At 41.7% G+C, this 17435-nt stretch overlaps 1 protein-coding gene across 1 annotated transcript in view; it reads right to left on the bottom strand.

The window, feature by feature from the left end:
* Nucleotides 1-1059: 1059 nt before the first annotated feature.
* The window catches only part of LOC112969109 (ovostatin-like), a 36217-nt gene continuing 19841 nt past the window's right edge, over nucleotides 1060-17435 (bottom strand). The window contains 15 exon segments of the mRNA XM_026072029.1: nucleotides 1060-1112; nucleotides 2063-2165; nucleotides 3560-3631; nucleotides 6209-6299; nucleotides 6595-6719; nucleotides 6843-7058; nucleotides 7521-7741; nucleotides 8644-8809; nucleotides 10118-10192; nucleotides 12486-12642; nucleotides 13535-13616; nucleotides 13921-14097; nucleotides 15091-15174; nucleotides 15470-15521; nucleotides 16196-16317. Of these exon segments, the coding sequence (XP_025927814.1) occupies nucleotides 1060-1112; nucleotides 2063-2165; nucleotides 3560-3631; nucleotides 6209-6299; nucleotides 6595-6719; nucleotides 6843-7058; nucleotides 7521-7741; nucleotides 8644-8809; nucleotides 10118-10192; nucleotides 12486-12642; nucleotides 13535-13616; nucleotides 13921-14097; nucleotides 15091-15174; nucleotides 15470-15521; nucleotides 16196-16317 (1796 nt within the window).

Raw genomic sequence — 17435 nt, 5'->3', positions numbered from 1 at the left:
AGACTCCTGTGGCTTCGAACAGCTTCCTGCATATCACAAATCAAAGGGTGATCAGGAATTTCTGCACACAGTATGCACACATCTGCACAGATGATCACAGAAAATGAGACAGCTGATGAAATAAGGAGTATAGACTCTGCATGTATGAAAGGGTTCTCCTGTACACATGCTGATCAGCAGTGTGCAGCAGTTTCAGTGTGGCCAGAGGTGGACCTCTGCTTTGGCTGTGAAGCTTCCATCAAACAAGCCAGGGGCCTGATCCTGTCTGTGCCTCAGGATGTCATTGATCATCCAGTAGATAGTATGATTTTTTTAGATTATATCTTACAGCACCCAGTTATAGACACAACAAAGAGTCAAGACTGAGACAAATACCTTTAACAATCATAGGATGTAATTCCAAAGAATAGCAAAATATGAGACGTTGATCTGGAAAGAAGCTCTCTTTCTAAAGAGAGGCCAAAATTATGTAAAAGTTGTCTTCCTAAAATTACATAAAAGTTGTCTTCCTATGATTAGAAGTCTCACATCTTTAAACAGTGCTCTCCAAGCTCAATCATTGAAAAGGGGGAGTATCAAAGTTGTGTCTTTGAACTCTCCCATCATGATAAATGAAAAGACCAAAAAAAAAAATTTTAAATCCACTGAAGAAACAGCAGCAGCAACAGATTTTTCTCCTAATCTTAGATTTCTTAAGACAAATCTGTTGCCAGAAATACAAATTCCAATAATTTACTCTTACAAAAATCTCCCACTGAAATATGTCATGAGTTTCCAAAAAGACAGATGGTTATGGATAGCAATTGCACGGTATCTCCCATGTTAGGAAAAGTACTTTATTTGAAATTTCTGATCCACACTGACCCCAACTTCTTTTGAAGTGTGGGCCAGAAAGGGTTGTTCTGATCTGCAGCAGTTTGGGTTTTACTTATTCTTCATTATTCTATGTGCTTTTCATTGCCCTCCCAAGGAACAATCATTTCTCTTAGCCTCTTGTTCTCACAGTAATGCTTGCCTGCTACCTTCTGGCCTATCACCTCTTTTGACATGTATCTGATATCAGTTGGAAGGCTGGGAGCAGGGTGTTTTGTATTCTGCAAGGGCATATTCATCTAGAAAGAGAAAAGAAAGAGGACATTTATATGAGAGTGAGAAGTCATTCTGACCCTAGTCCATGTGCCAGTCCATAATGTGATTTACACATTATGCCAAACCATTAAATATCTGATGGATTTTGCTGTAGTCTTCCAGTTGTCAAGGCACCCAATTCCAAGGCTGTAAAGTCAGTGCCCAATGCACTCCTCTGGCAGTGTTTGGCAGGACACATCATCATTGTGATTGTATGGGATGTGTATCAGGTGGCAGAATGAGCACTCCAGAGAGAATTATCTGGATACTGCTGCTAATCTGCTAAAAGGCAGTTCCCAAAGGTTATACCAAGCCTGAGAAAAGCATATGGGAACTTGATGCACAGTTTTGATAACATAACTACCACAACTGAACAATGTTTGGAGCCTTTGTAGTTCCTTGAGGCCAGATCTAGAAAGGTGTTCAGGCACTTAATATTCTAGTTAGATGCTTAAACTGCTTGTGAATTTAGTGGCACTGTAATTCCCATTTAGGTATTTAAATTCTACTATGGAACAGTTCTTTGGCCACAGCCTACTATGGCAATGTAAAACAAATATATAAGACAGGTCAGAACATTTGTGTGGAACCACACTTATCTCTGCAGGTTTGTAAGAAAGTGCTCTTGCCCTATCGCTTTCTAACCTGCTTTATGTTAAAATGCAGAAAGAAATGAAAAGATGTGGGAGAGAAACTCTCTATGCCTTTGCAATTCTTTTGCAGTCTAGTAACCAGTAAGGACTGGTTGAAAGCAGCAGAATCACTAGCTTGCTGTCTACTCACCTCTCCTGAGAAACAAAGGCAGCAAATGCAGAAATGGGAAGAGAAGCTTGCACAGAAACAGCAAGGGAAAATCTACTATCCTTATCTTGCACATGCTGAGATCAGCAGTTTGATTTCATAGGTTTTTCTCAGACCTACTGAGGTCACCCACCTGTTTCATAGTAGTCATAAATATGTACAGAGGCTGCTTTGATATCTGACACAGGCAGGCTTTGCTCCACACTGAAGGAGAAATTGATTTCCTTCTGGAAGACCTGGAAATGGAAGGCCAAGAAAATGCATCAGACTTTTTGTATCTACTCCTAAGCCTAAGGTTGAACATATGCATTTCTAGGTCAGAGTGGGTGACAAAGTGCCATTCTCCTCTCCAGCTTGTATACTTGATGTCAAACCAGATAATTGCTTAAAATCTGTTGCTTAATACATTTTGTTGCTATGTTCTTATGCCCTTTTGTTTCTTCCTCTTCCTATTTTCACTGCTAAATACTCCAACCATGCCCTGATTACTGCTGCTTTCAACACATAACCAATCATCCTGTCACTGCAAGTTACAGTGATTCCCTTTTCTTGTCCTTTCCCAGCTCAAACCACCTTCAGCACCTCTCTGAACTTCCTCACTACTTTCCTCTCTCTCATTACATTGAATTCAAGATTCCCCAACCTCCCCTGTCGTTCTGTTCCTCATTCTGCACTCTTGCAGCCAAACTTCCCAATCTTTTCTTCTTGATCATCTTCCTCAGCTTCAGGCTTTCCCCTGCATGCCTGGGACTCTGCCCTTGCCCTTGTCTCCCTTTGTCTTTGTTTTTGTCTTGCTGATCTCTTTATAGGAATGGAGCAGTGGACAGGGACTCTGGAGAACATTCTCCATCACTGATGCCCTGCTGGATGTACTTGGGAAAGATCTTTTATGTTTCCACATCTCAGTTTCTCTCTCTGTGAATATGGAATACTTACTCTAATTTTCCTTGTCAGACCTTTGGAGACCAATTGACAAAAATTACTGTTCAAGAGGTAGATATCATTACCATTTCTTTTTGCTTTCTCTCTCCTTCCCCTCTGGGCATTTTAAGATTCCTTGTGTTTTAAGTGATTTTCATCTCTCTTCACTCCCTTTATTAGTAAGCCTTTATGTGGAAGGAGAATTGTCTTCCTACAGAAGTTGCTGTGAAAGGGAGGAGATGATGTTGACTCTCTCTGTAAAACACTCTGAGATAACTGATGAAAAGCCTTACTTAAAGGCTGAGTATTATTATACAGACTATGAACTTTTTGCGACAGGGAATGTAACTTAGCTATGTTTTGAAATGCTGTTTAAACATGCAGCATTCTTCATAAAGAGTAATAATAAATTCATATCTTTTTTCACAATAGACTGTATTTCTGTAGATCTGTACTTTACTTATTTTAGTGTCATAGACAGAAGAATATGCCTAACAAAATACCTGGGGTTATATACTATGACTAGGTCAGGAGAACAAGCTGTTTATTGTTGATGGAATGAGTGCAGTCCCTTTACTTCTTTAAGATACATGTATTACTAATCTTCTATGGATGAAATTTCTCTTTTATTTTGGAGCCTGTTTTAAATTTCCAGTTTAATAAAACCAAAGACCCCAAAGGTCCCCCCAAACCCCCTCCTCAAACTTACCTTCTGCAGGTAGAAGAGGATGTGGTTGTTCTTGATGTCTACTTGATCCACAATAGAATCATGGTATTGAAGCTTAAAATAAAGCAAGTGATAGCAATTTTAAAACAGGAGATGTGCCAGGCAAGTACAAATAACCATCCCTTAACAAAGTATGTGTGAAGCAGTTGCCTTGCTCCTGTTGTGCCACCATGACATCTCGTGGACAAAATAAGAAATGTAGAAGGAGTAGTTCCTATTTTCATGAGAAGGCAAGTGCTAACCAATCACAATGAAAAATAAACTGCCTTTATTAGTCAAGTTTGGTGTGTGCACATTTTTTAATCAACTTAAAAGTGCTTTCATTTCAGTGAGAACTTATGATTACATGGTCATTTCTGCAGCTTAAACAGAGTCATTTTTTAGTGAGTTGTATATTTAAAGATGTTTTTAAAGGTTTTATTAAAACCATATGAGCAAAATTATTTTACTATGAAAATATATAAAAATAAAATGTTCCAAATATTAAATAACAGCTGTATTTTTCCCAGGTGTATATATATGCCAAACAGCATAATACCTCAATGCAAAAATCTTCCAAAAAAAAGTTATGAATGTCATACAGTTCTAGCCAAAAAAGAAATTCAAACCTGAGTGATGAATTGGTATAAATGCTATGAGCAGACTCTACAATTAACTGTATTCTTCCAGACCAAATCTCTTTTTATCTACTTGAAAACAAGGTTCATGGCTTGAAGGTAATACCTCTGTTGTAGAGCCTGAATTGCACTGGGAACTGAAACAAGATGATTATCAAAGCTCTTCCCAGCATTATCATCATCATGACCAAATTGCTGGATAGTAATTGAAGAACAATACCCACTTTTTCTGTTTTTGTTAACCTGTGCTGAACATATACTAGCACAATCACATGCTTGGCTGTCTAGATAGGAATGAATAATCATCTCAAAGGAATAAGAGGGCAGAAGGTCTGTATTAAGCAATTGAACAATGCCAGAAGTATTTCCTACGCAGATTTAGTTAGATTATGTGATTAAAAGCTCATCTGCATGAACACAAAGGAACATAGAGGAACAATGACAAGCAGAGGAGTCCAAGTAACCTAATCAGAGCAAACAGAACTGACCCAGCTCCTCCCAGAACCATCACAGGAGAGCAATGATCTCCATTTTCTGGGTGTGGGACCTACCAGATGAATCAACAGGAAAGGAACCCTGGACCACCTCACAGACTGAAGGGAGATGCTCCCTACAGGGATATAGGACACATTACAGGATGCAGGGAAGAGCATTTTGGAATCATGCAAGACTTGGTATGGGATGTTAAGGGGAAGAACCACAGGTGGGAAAGGGAGGGATCGAGGTGGACTGAGGAGGAACAAGCATAAGAAAATAGAGATAAAATGGGATAAATAGAGGCAAAATGGGATAAAATGGGCTGGTTTTGTGCAATTAGGTTGCTGGTCAATACCCTTGTCTGGCCATGCCCTGCACCTGGTCAGTGCAATCTGTCCAGTCTTCTTATTGAGCTCCACTTCTAACTATCTTTCTGGGTGAGGGTACAATCTGTTTTGTGAGAATGCATGTTTTTGGATGTCTAAGTGCCAGCCACTGGGGAGGGGACCATAGAGACCAGAGTGCATGAATAGTGTGTGGATGCATATGTCAGTTCACTAGCAAATACCAAGCTGAACTATTCGACAAGTGAGATAAGTGGCTTGGCAGCCAGGTGTTGAAATGAGCATGAGTCTGGGCTGCATACTGGAGAGACCAGATGGTCTGAGAGTTGGCTACTGGAGAGATCAGGATGTCCAAGCCAGCCACTGGAGAGATGGTAAGGTCTGGGGGTGGCTATTGGGAAAGCCATAGGTCTGGATCAACTAGCAGAGAGGCTCATTTGCATGCATGCACGTGTGTGTGTGTGTGTGTGTGTGTGTGTGTGTCTTCATATGAAGCAACTGGGAGCTACTGGGGAAACTTCAGTGTCTAAGACCAGTTACTGGAGGGATGCGTAGTGTACGTGTATGCATGTGAGAAGGTCTGAGTACTAACAAATGGAGTGGGGCTATGGGCCTCGAGGGCCTGTGTGTTCAGGTGCCAGCAGCTGTGGAGAACAATGATCCAAGGGCCAGGGGCTAGCTACTGGATAAACAGAGTATCTAAGACCAGCTACTGAGGGGATCCATATTGTATGTATTAATATCTATGTATATATTTTCCACTAATGGGCTTTCATTCTGATCAGCCAGAAAGGGGAACAGGATAAGGCCATTTGTGCTATTTGTATCTGTGTGAATGCTGTTTCTTCTGTCTCTGTTGATCTGTGTGGCTGGCTGTGTACCTATGTATATATATGTGTTGTGTACATGTGTGCCTATTGGGAATATGTACTCAGCCTCGCTGCTGGCTGGACCTGGGGACATGAAGTCATGGCAGCCTCACCTCTGCTGGGCTACTGGATTTGACAACTCCTAACAGATCTGTCTTCAACAGATGAACAGCTACCAGTCTGAAATACAGAGTATGTAGCAGAAGACTCTGCCCAAGGGATTTTGCAGAATTCCCATAAGGCTACAATTTGCTAATTAGACACTATTTTTATCAACTTCCTATGTTTTCAAGGTGGACCAATTACTTTGCTCCCATCCTTTACCTTTTTCAGGGAAGATCTGATGGGAACAAAACCTGAGAGCATCTTCATGTCAATAATGGCCATGTTGGAGACATTGCCATTTCCTGTGTAACTGAAAAGAGAAAAGCTCTGCTTATCTGGACTGCAGTCAGAGAGGAGACCAGTGAATGACATTTTCAGCTTCCACTCACAGACAACTCAGATAATCTCTATACTGGATGGTTCTGCTGTCCCACTTGCCTATAGCAAGTGTGTGAAATTTAACAATGAAAGATGAGAGTTCTTCAAGATATGATCTTGTTTGTCTTCCTGCAGCTGCACAGTAGCAGTTAACTGCCTGTACTTAAATCCTTCCCTGGATGCTTTACCCAGCTGAGCATGCAAGGAGGTGGTCAATAAGAAGTTACCTGGTGGAGAGGACAAGGTCAAATTTCGGTGGGAAGTTGCTCGTGCAGGATACATTGGCTGGCTGTACAGAGAGAGAAAATCCTGCAACCTTTTGGGGTAGATGGACGTTGTATCTCAGGGTTGTCTAAAAGAGATGGGAAGTATGAGATGGTCACAGACCTACAGATTGTTGTGGCTTTGGCATTAGCCATGGAGAGGAAGTCTCCTGATTCCTCAGCTAGGTGGTGCTGAGCTTCAGCGTCTTTACCTGCAGATAGACACAGCCAGTGCCATTCACTTCCACACTGTAATTCCCTGGGATAGTGGGCAAAGAAGTCTGCTGCAGTAAGAAGCGGCTCTTGTCATTCACCTGGAAAACCTTACTTGGGAACTGCATGAAGCTGACTTTGATTGTGTTAAGACTTTTCTTAGAGAAGGTGAGGTACCCATACTGAGCCAAAGCTTGCAGAGCAACAACAGTGTCCTGAAAAAAACAACATGATCCCTAATTAGAGAGTTACCCAGCTGTAAGATGGTGCATGAGATTAGCACAGCTCCTATTTCCCCAGCACTTTGTCAGTGCCCCTAAATGGAGAAGGACTTTGAAGAGAGCTGAGGAGACTAGCTGCAAGTTCTAGGGCAATGGACCTGAACTATCTCAGAACACCTTTGTGACTGCTGTCCACTGCTTATCTGATGTGTAAACTCAGGTAAGTTCTCATTTCCTAAAATTAAAAAATATAAGAAGCTGCCTACGAAGAGCATGATGTTCCCCAACAAGGAGACTTTTGCAGGCACCATTTATCAAGCATTATTCAAAAAAATATATAAAATCGGGAAGAAATATGATAATATTGAGATCCAGCCTGCAAGCTGCAACTGCGAACTGTTCCCAGAAGGGTTTTTTTGTTTGTTTGTTTGTTTTTATACCATCCCCAGTTGTCACCTGGCTGGAGGAAAAACCACCATGGGGGTTCTGTTGTTTGACAAGCCAGTGCACAATGCGAGAAGTGTGTGATAACTCTTCTGGAGTGAGTCTGGTTTTGTTGAGCAGAGCCAGTAGCACATAGCTGGTCATTTCAATCTCAGCAGAAGGGGCACGGTACTAGAAGGCAGGGAAATGTTCTGCTGGTGGCTTATTTTCTCTCTCCCAGTGAACTGAACCACCTGAAAACAGAAAGGTAGGGTGTAAGGAGCATGAAAAAATGATTTGTTGGCTAATTCACTACAATATCATTTGGGAGATACTATTCTCTCTCTTCCCTTACACAGAAGGTTTTACAGCTTTCGGTGTGCTGCACTTGATAGGTTTTTAGTTCAAGAAAGGAAAAGAAAAGAGGAAGGGATGCAAAAGGTGTTAATAAAAGGGAGCTGTATAAGTCAAAAGAGGGTTGAAAGTGCAGCAGAGGGATGCTAAAATGATCAGGGAGCTGGAGCACATACAGTTCAAAGAGAGGCTGAAGAAACTGGATTTGTTCAGCCTGTAGAAAAGAAGACTAATAGAGAACCTAGTCGCAGTCTACCACTACCTAGATGGGGGTTGCAGAAAAGGGAGTCAGACTCTTCTCAGTGGTGCACAGAGAAAGGACAAGAGGCAACACACAGAAGCTGCAATAGGGAAAACTCCAATTGGACAGAAAGGAAAAAAAAAAAAAAATCTTCCCCAGGAGAGTGGTGGAGCACTGGAACAGGTGCCCATTGAGGGTGTGGAATCTCCATCCCTGGAGATTTTCAAAACCTCACTGGACAAGGCCCAGGGCAAGCTGATTGAGCATTGAACTTGGCCCTAATTTGAGCAGGTGGCTGGACTGGAGACCTCCGGAAGTCCTTCCTGCCTTTCATGACTCTAAGAACATCAGACCACAGTTCAATGTTTGGTGAGGCCAAAAGATACAGTCAGAGAAGTTCATAGAGATCAAATCAGTTTAGGGAGAAATCCTGTAGCATAGCAGACAGGGAATGGGAAGAGAGCATCATGAATGAGAATACTGACCATCAGAATAACTTATGCCATACAACAAGCCATTCCACCAGTTGTATTGCCTGTATCATGGCCATACATCACTTACCAACTCTGGTAGCTGTTTTGTCGAGCTTCTCAAGAAAGAATTGCTGTCTTTTCTCTTTGTCAGGTAAGCCATAAGCATAGGCAAGAAGGGCCTGGGTATAAGTGTTGTGGACCCCTTTGTTAAATGCAGTCTCCAAACAGTTCATGCCATTCTGAACCACAGAATGCTAGTAACGCAAAACATAGGGTTGTCAGGTTTGTGTCTCAGCTTCTCCTTAAAAACTTCCATCACTGCTTAATCTGACATCACTGACACTTCATGCTAAAAATATACATGATACATGGCATGTTTAAGGGCCTGCACTTTATGTCTCCTGTAAAAAATGACCATGCAGCAATGCTGGCTTCTTTATGTATTTATTTAGAGGCAGCACGGCCAGACTAACAGAGTACTGGTTCTTTTCCTGACTTGTGGGATAACCTTATGCAGGTCAATCCTCTGCTGTAAAATGGGGATCATTTTTACAGAGTTATGTAAAGTGTATTGAGACCTCATGTTGAAATGGGCCTTCTCAGATGGATATTACCCATTTGCTCACTGTAGCTATCAAGATAGCTCTTCAGCCCTTTTAGCTATATAGACTACTTGTAAACTCCAGTTCAGCTCAGACATCACTAGCAGACTACTAACCACAGTCTCTCTATGTAAACTCACTTACAGATGTGCCCCCAGGTTTTGGAGCTTCATATGAAGATAATGGGAACTAAACCCATGTTGTCGAAGCAATATTTGATCCTGCCCAATGTTTTTATCTTGCCTACTTACTTCTTACATCTTGTACTTACAATATTCCCCATGCTGCAGTATCTGAGGGTCTTGCAAAACTGTGTGTGCTTAGAACACACTTGTCAGGTTGGGAACAATTTGTACCTCCTCCATTTTACAGAGAAACAAAGAATCAAGTCATGGTCTCAAGGATATACAGAAAGTATATTGCAGGGAACAGAACTCAGCTCTAATTCCCCAACTCCTAGCAAGTATTCCAAGCAGCAGCTCATCATTCTCTTCCATTATTATGAATGGCATAGGGAAATGGATACACAACTTGGATCTATATGCATAGAGAAAGTTTGTAGGTCTGGAGATTAGGAAAGCTTGGACTTTGGCCTGGACAAATTCAGAAAGAATTACAGACTGGACTCTAGATGGAGCGGGCAAAGTCAATCTAGATTTTACACCAACATAAAATACTGTTGTTTAACAAAACTGGATTCCTCAGGGGACCTAAGATTTTTCACTTTCATATGAATTCATAGGAACTGGATATATAACTAATCTGTAACACATATCAAATGCTCATGTCAGCTGCAGGGTTCTGGAAACAGATTTCTTCAGCTGACCATACAAAGGCTTGGTATCCTAGAATCAGTATTTATGCCACTGTTAAAGAATATAGATGTGATGACTATCACCCGTGCACTGTTTGACATGTGCCTGACCAGACTAACAAAGCGGAACAGAATCAAATACTTACCGCAAGAGGGTGTCCAGCCTCCAGCAAGGATGCCACAACACAGGCTGTGAGTGAGTATTCACCTTCTTTTCCACCCTAAAGAAAATACAAGCGAAAAATAAGTTAGTACAGCTGTCCTAGAATGAAACAAAATATGAATGCATTCATTTCATAATCAGATCCAGCCAGACTAGGGATCAGAGGCAGTCTCTGTCTCTTGTGCACAAAAACAAGAAAGATCAAGCCAAAATTATTTCATGCATTTACATGTGTGCGATAGAGCACATTATAGCCTGTGGCTGAACATGCAGATGCACTGACGGAAAATGAAACCTGAGACTTCTGACTCAGGAAGTCCTACATGTTTCTATGTCATCATCAGTAGGAGACATAAGAATCATGCCATGCTTGTATGGGAGAGACACAAGAAAACAGTGTTAGGTTATACGATAAAAAGTTCATCTGTTCACACACAAAGGAGCACAGAAGAACAATAGCAGGTGGAGGAACTTGAATAATCCCTGACCAGCTACTCGCAAGCCCACCACAGGAGAGCAATCAACCCATAAAAGGCTCATCTCTACAAATCCAAAGGAGCTTAGAGGCACAATGGTAGACAGGGGAATCCCAAATAACCCAGTCAGAGAAACTGACGCCTGCCCCAGTTCCTTCCTGGGCTGTCCAGGAGAACCACTGGCCCCATGGTCCAGGTATGAAATGAAATGGATCACTCAATGGCAATGGCTTTCTGGGTCACCTCACAGACTGAGAGGGGTTACTGCCTAGTGGGTATGGGGTCCGTTATGGGATTCAGGGAAAGAGCATTTTGGAATCATGCAAGACATTATGGGATGTTTGAAGGAAGAACCAAAGGCAAGGAAAGGGAGGGATCAAAGTGGTTTGGGGAGGAACAAACATGGGAAAGTAGAAGAATAAGCAGATAAAAAGGACTGGTAATGTGTAAATAGGGCTGATCAGTATGCTTGTCTCCCCGATCAATACAATCTGTCTTATCTTCTTATTAAATTCCTTTTCTAACTGTTTTTTGGGGGTGAAGGGCTCTCTATTCTGTGTGAATGTGTGTATATGGAGATCTAAGTGCCAGCAACTGGAGGCATACCATGGGTCATAGGGGCTCATGCGTCTGTGTTGCCACAACTGGAGAGACCAGAGTGAGTGAAATTAAGTACCAGCAACTGGATTTGGACCGTGGGTCACAGAGACCTGTGTCTATGGTGCCAGCAACTGGAGCAAGTGAAGGTCTGAGTTCCAGCAACTTCCATGGGGTCATGGGTCATAAGACCCATGTGTCTGTGATACCAGCAACTAGAGCAAGTGAGGATCTGCATCTCAGCCTGTGATTGCTAGCAAATATCAAACCAGACTAGCTGGAGAGTAAGTTAAATAGCTTGGGAGGCAGGTATGTGTGTGTGTCTCTAGAGGTGAGACCAGTAGGACCAGGGGGTTCTTGCCAATTGTTAGAGAGACCGTGGGGTCTGGGGGTCAACTGAAATACCCATTTGTGTGCATGTATATGCATGTTTGTGTGTCTCTGGGAATGAAGCATCTGGGGATAGCTCAGATACAGGTCCAGCTACTAAATGTACCTATGTATCTAATCCAAGTTACTGGAGGCGTCCACAGTGAGAGAGTGTGTTAGTGGGTGTGTGTGTTGGTGGGTGTGCAAGGGGGTCCATACCAGCACCTCAGGTGCAGCTGTGGGCCTTGGGGACTCACATGCCCAGGTGACAGTAACTGGGGAGACTGGGGAACCACAGATCAGCTACTAGATAGACCACATGTCCAAAGCCAACTACTGGGGAATCCAGTGTGTGTGTGTGTGTGTGTGTGTGTGTGTGAAGGGGTCTGTACCAGCAACTGGAGTGGGGCTGTGTGTCTCAGGGCTTGTATGCCCAGGTTCCAGCAACTGGGGAGACTGAGGATCCAAGGGCAGTTGCTAGGAAGGTTGAGTGTTGAAGCCCAGCTACTGGAGGATCTACATTGTACATATGTATGTATATGTATGTATATTTCCCACTAATGGATCTTCATCCTGATGAGCCAGAGAGAGGAACAGGATGAGGCAATTGGTGCTATTTGTGTTTGTCTGAAGGCTGAGTGCTTCTGTCTGTGTTGACCTGTATGGCTGGTGTGTGTATGTCTAGATGTGAATTGTGTACATGCCTATTGTGAATACATGTTAGTTTCACTACTGGTTGGACTTGGGGGCATGGAGTTGCACCACCTAGTCTCTGTCAGGCTACTGGATTTGGCAAGCCCCTTACATGTCAGCATAAGGGTGTGGTGATAAGCTTGTGACTGGCAGAAATGACCTAACTCTACCTCAGTGACAGGACTGGAAGTTTGAGAACATACTGAGCTCAGTTACCTTCAAAGCACTGTTGAAATGGGACCCAGAATTTTCAAAGCAGCCATCAGACTTCTGCTTGCTTGCCAGCCAGATCAAGGTTTGAGACTGGACAGTGTTGTCAATGTAGATGTAGTGTTTGGCTTGTGCGAATGATTTGTATACAAAGGCAGTGAGCCTGAAGGTCAACCATAAACAAAGAGAACACAAGGTGTGAACAAGATCATGAAGGCTTGCCAGCAACTGGACATGCATATGGAATGACACAGAATGAACTCTATAATGTTTGAGGCAAAAGAAACAAGTGTTTCCTTAGTTTTAAATAACTGGGTAGTTAAAATCCTGACATTAAAAACTGAGCTGCGATTTTTCCATTACTGTGCTGAAGCCATTCCTCCAGGGTATGACTAAAGTATAGATACAGCTGGGTGATTGATGATAGAAATTTATAACCTTAATTAATAGAATCATGAAATAATTTAGGTGGGAAGGAACTTCCAGAAATCTCCAGTCCAGCCACCTGCTCAAATTAGGGCCAAGTTCAATGCTCAATCAGCTTGCCCTGGGCCTTGTCCAGTGAGGTTTTGAAAATCTCCAGGGATGGAGATTCCACACCCTCAATGGGCACCTGTTCCAGTGCTCCACCACTCTCCTGGGGAAGATTTTTTTTTTTTTTCCTTTCTGTCCAATTGGAGTTTTCCCTATTGCAGCTTCTGTGTGTTGCCTCTTGTCCTTTCTCTGTGCACCACTGAGAAGAGTCTGACTCCCTTTTCTGCAACCCCCATCTAGGTAGTGGTAGACTGCGACTAGGTTCTCTATTAGTCTTCTTTTCTACAGGCTGAACAAATCCAGTTTCTTCAGCCTCTCTTTGAACTGTATGTGCTCCAGCTCCCTGACCATTTTATTGTATTTCTGTTGCACTCTCTCCAGTTTGTTAATCTCTTGTGCTAAGAGATCCAAATTAATTCAGCTGTGACCATTTAGCCTATTAAAAATAGCAATACTTAATGCTTTGGTCATGTTTCAAAGTCTGTTTCCCTAGCTCAGGTTCCTTAGGAAGTACCACTCACCATATGCTCCCTTCCCTATCTCTTGTCCCAAATGAGCTGTAGGATCCATCTCGGTGTTTGTATGATAGCTGTTTTTGGTACCCTGAAAACACAAGAAAGAAGATATTTTCTAATCACAGTAAATGCCTAGTTCTGTTGTTTGTTCAGCTGAAGCAGTAAGACTGTGGGTCTCCAGATTAAGTTAATGGAAGTCTTGTAAATGATATTAGCTATTATGAATTCTAGCTGCTTTTGCTCTTGGAAGTACCAAATGCTTCTTTGGGGAGCTGTTATTCTCAGCTCTGATGCAGTAAATGTGGTGCTAGATTTCGGAGATCAGTATTCACAATCTAGAGTTCATCATGCACAATCACAAAATTAGATGGGAGAATCTGAAAGGCTCTCACCTCTGGACAAATATCCAGTACCCTTGGCTCTAATCTCTTCAGTCAGCTGCCTGGTTTTATTCAGATAATCCAGGGCATAGATGTTGGGTGTGAACAAGGCCATGTTCTGTTCTCCACAGCCATAAGGCATATGGAGCAGATTCTCCATGTTCCTCAAGGCTGTGCCCAAAATGTCCCCTGGAGAATGAAAGATATAAGGTGTTATGTACCCTGTACAAGGAGTGCAGTTCAAAAACGTCTTTTAATACATGGCATTATACATTGTTTTAAATTATTAGACTATGAACTCATGGGCAATGACTGATAGAGAAATCACAGCATAGTATGCAAAGTCACAGCCAAGAAGCAATGCTGAAAACACCCCATTTTGATTTGGAAATAGTAGCTACATGACAAAATCTGAGAATATGAAAAGGAATGGAACATGAATATCAACAGGAATGGGTTCTCAGAAATAGCTATTAACCCTTAAAAGGGACATTCCCTGGCTTTTCAGCATGCATCACATTTAGTGTGTACATGTGAGAACAGGGTTTGGGAACATGTTGCTGATAGGCTACAGAGGCTGCATTTCATGATGTCACCACACTTCACACAGACCCAGGCACACAAAACTTTTTTTTTTTTTTTTTAATTTGCGTTCAGAACCTCATAAGCTTTGCACTGAAGAAAACTTCCAGTCTTAATAATGACTTTAAGATTAGTAGAGCTGATTGGAACCTAAAAGTCTTATTCTATAGGAACTTAAAAGTTTACAAATGTTTTTCATTAAGCAAAAGCATAAACTTGAAATTTTGCAGTCAGTAAAATTCGAAAGTTTTGTTTCCAAGAAATATATATTTTTTCAAAGTCTGCTTTATCTTATTTTCAGCTGAATTAACTGTTTTAATATACTGAACAGTATATGGTAATGCAGTATAAACTGAAATGCGATGTAAATTGAAACATTTTGACTACATTGTTCTGTCATGTTTTGATGTAATATGGCAGACTATTGAGCAACTCTTGCCTTTCTTTGCTGTTTACAAAGTAGGAAATATTTTCTATAACAACAGGATGAAGTATCTCCTCAGCTTTGCATTAGTTTTGCACATTTTTGCATGATGGTACTGGGTGCAGCACAAAGGAAAAATCATTTCATTTCATTTTCAGTCTAAGTACTAAACTTACCGATGACTGAAGAATAAGCTCTGGCTGATCCCTGCACCACATTTGCTGGCAGCTTGAGAGCCACTGGTTCAGAAACTGTTTTACCTGATGATAAAATGTAACAATAAAAATGATTAAAAACATCTTTTTCTCAGAAATGTGCAGTTTGCAAGTCTTATTACAGTGACTGCTACAATCTGCAGTCTGGGTGAGGAAACTGCAGAGACCCGCCCAATGAGTCAAAGTTATCTCTGAAAATCCTGAACTGTAGTCCAGTACCTTAACCCTGAGATCATCCTTCCTCCCCAGAAAGGGTCTCTGGTTTTGTAGGACAAAACCTACAAGACATAGTGAAGTAGTTTGACTCACTCACTGGAATGAGTGAATGAGCTTGCCTTACCTTTTGTACAGATGAGGGAGCTCCAAGTCAATTCTTTTTTTATACCCTCAGGCTGTTTGATTGCAGGGAAGTGGTCCGGGAGAGGAAGAAAGGTGTAGAACATCACCATGAAACCAGGAACAATTTAACAGTGTAAAACACTACATATATGTGGCCATCTAGACAGTGCATCCCTTATATACAGTTCTGCCCTATTTTCAGTGGAGTATCTCTTGATACGTGGCTTCTCTCTTTCTTACATAACAGCCTGTCCAGAGCACCTTCCTTCTTAGAAAGCAGTTATAAAATGGACTATATTGTTAGTTCCAATCTCCAAGAGGGACTGCAGGGAAAAAAGCTGGGGGGGGGAGGGGTGTCTCTATCCAACTAATCTTCTGTAGCTTCTGCTTTATTATGCTCAAGATAAATCTTACTCCTTTTTCACATCCACCCTTCCTCTTCATATTCCCCCCCCCTCCAAAATATTACTAGAGTCACAGGTTAAAGGCGCATATAGGTAAGGAATGGATGCTCTTGGTCCCAGGAAGGACATAAGGACAAGAAGATTGTAGATGCCACTGACTACTGTAAATTTCACTCTGAGTTACATGTGAAAAAGCCAATCGTACGTAACTCCACGAGTGTCATCAATCTTGCCTCCTCACAACAGCTAACTGCATCTAACCCACAGCTATAGAAATTGCAGTTTCCTGAAAGCAGAAAGTACATACAGATTTTCTACCATACCTCAACTAGTAGGGTTTTAATCAGGGTGTCACTGTGAATTGTTTCCTCTTCTGGGAATGCACTGTTTCCAGCAGCTCTGGCATTCAGTTTGGCCACAGCAGTAATTGCAAACTTCACCTCACCTGGAAACCCACCACCCAGCTCAAGAAAGGAAATTCATTTTCAGTCTGACCTCAGCAGTAATTGTGAACTTCACCTCACCTGGAATCCCCTTGCCCCACTCCCTCTGCCCAAGAAAGGAAATTTATCTTCAATGTCTAGAGTTACCCCTGTTTTTTAGCACCTCTTTCTAGGCTGATGAACTGCTGAGAAATATATTCCCTCCCAAGGCAGCTCAAGAGGATCCAATTTCATTAAGGCTCCAGATCTGTACATTAGCAGCAAGGAGTGATTGCCTGGAGCCCTGGTACAAGGAATGGAATCAGGATCTTGCCCAGACAACTGACAGTACTCATTACCAGTTTCCACCTCTTCTCAGCCCTGTGCCCAATTCTTTCTGGCCTAGGGCAGTATTGAAATACTCACAGCTCTGCTGCCCCTTTTCTGCATACATAATTATTAATTGAGAGACAATTCAGAGGGTATCAACAGGAGCAGCTTGGCAGGCACTGCTCACTTCACCCCTGCAATCACTGCATGCTGGAAATCTAACGGAATTTTTTAATTGGAACAAAATGTAATATCATAAAATTTATTAAGGAGAGATAGCAGCTTGCTTTTTTTCAGCCTTGCAGCACTATTCTTTTGCATATCAATTTTCATCTTAGTATAACTTTGTTTCTTTATCAATGAGTTTGGAAGAAATCAGTCATACTAATATACTTCCTTTGGGGTTTTAGAAACAACTTTATAAAGAAAAGGCCCATCTTTGACTCATTTTGAGAAGAATCTTTGCAAATTAAAAGTGATTTATTTTTTTTTACTTTGACTTTGGGGGACGTACACATGCAAACCATTGTAAGTGCTTTTTTAAAAGACAATGTTGACTTGCAGGCAGTGTAAATTAACATAGCTGTAAAATCAGGGAGAAGCAATGACATGTTAGACCATTGAGAATCCAGCCCAAAATTATTAGTGATTTTTATTATTACTGAATATGGTTGGTTAGGTGTAAAACTGTCAAAGTCTAGAAGCTGGTGATCAGAATGCCACTCCTCTGCGGAGGAGTGGCAAGTTCCACATATGAACAACAGTAGGCATCATGAACAGAAAGATCATAGTCACAAGAAATCCTGCCAGT

Source organism: Apteryx rowi, unplaced genomic scaffold (genome assembly GCF_003343035.1).
Source record: "Apteryx rowi isolate R43461 unplaced genomic scaffold, aptRow1 scaffold_1089, whole genome shotgun sequence".
NCBI lineage: Eukaryota > Metazoa > Chordata > Aves > Apterygiformes > Apterygidae > Apteryx > Apteryx rowi.
This window is presented reverse-complemented; position numbering and strand designations above follow the sequence as displayed.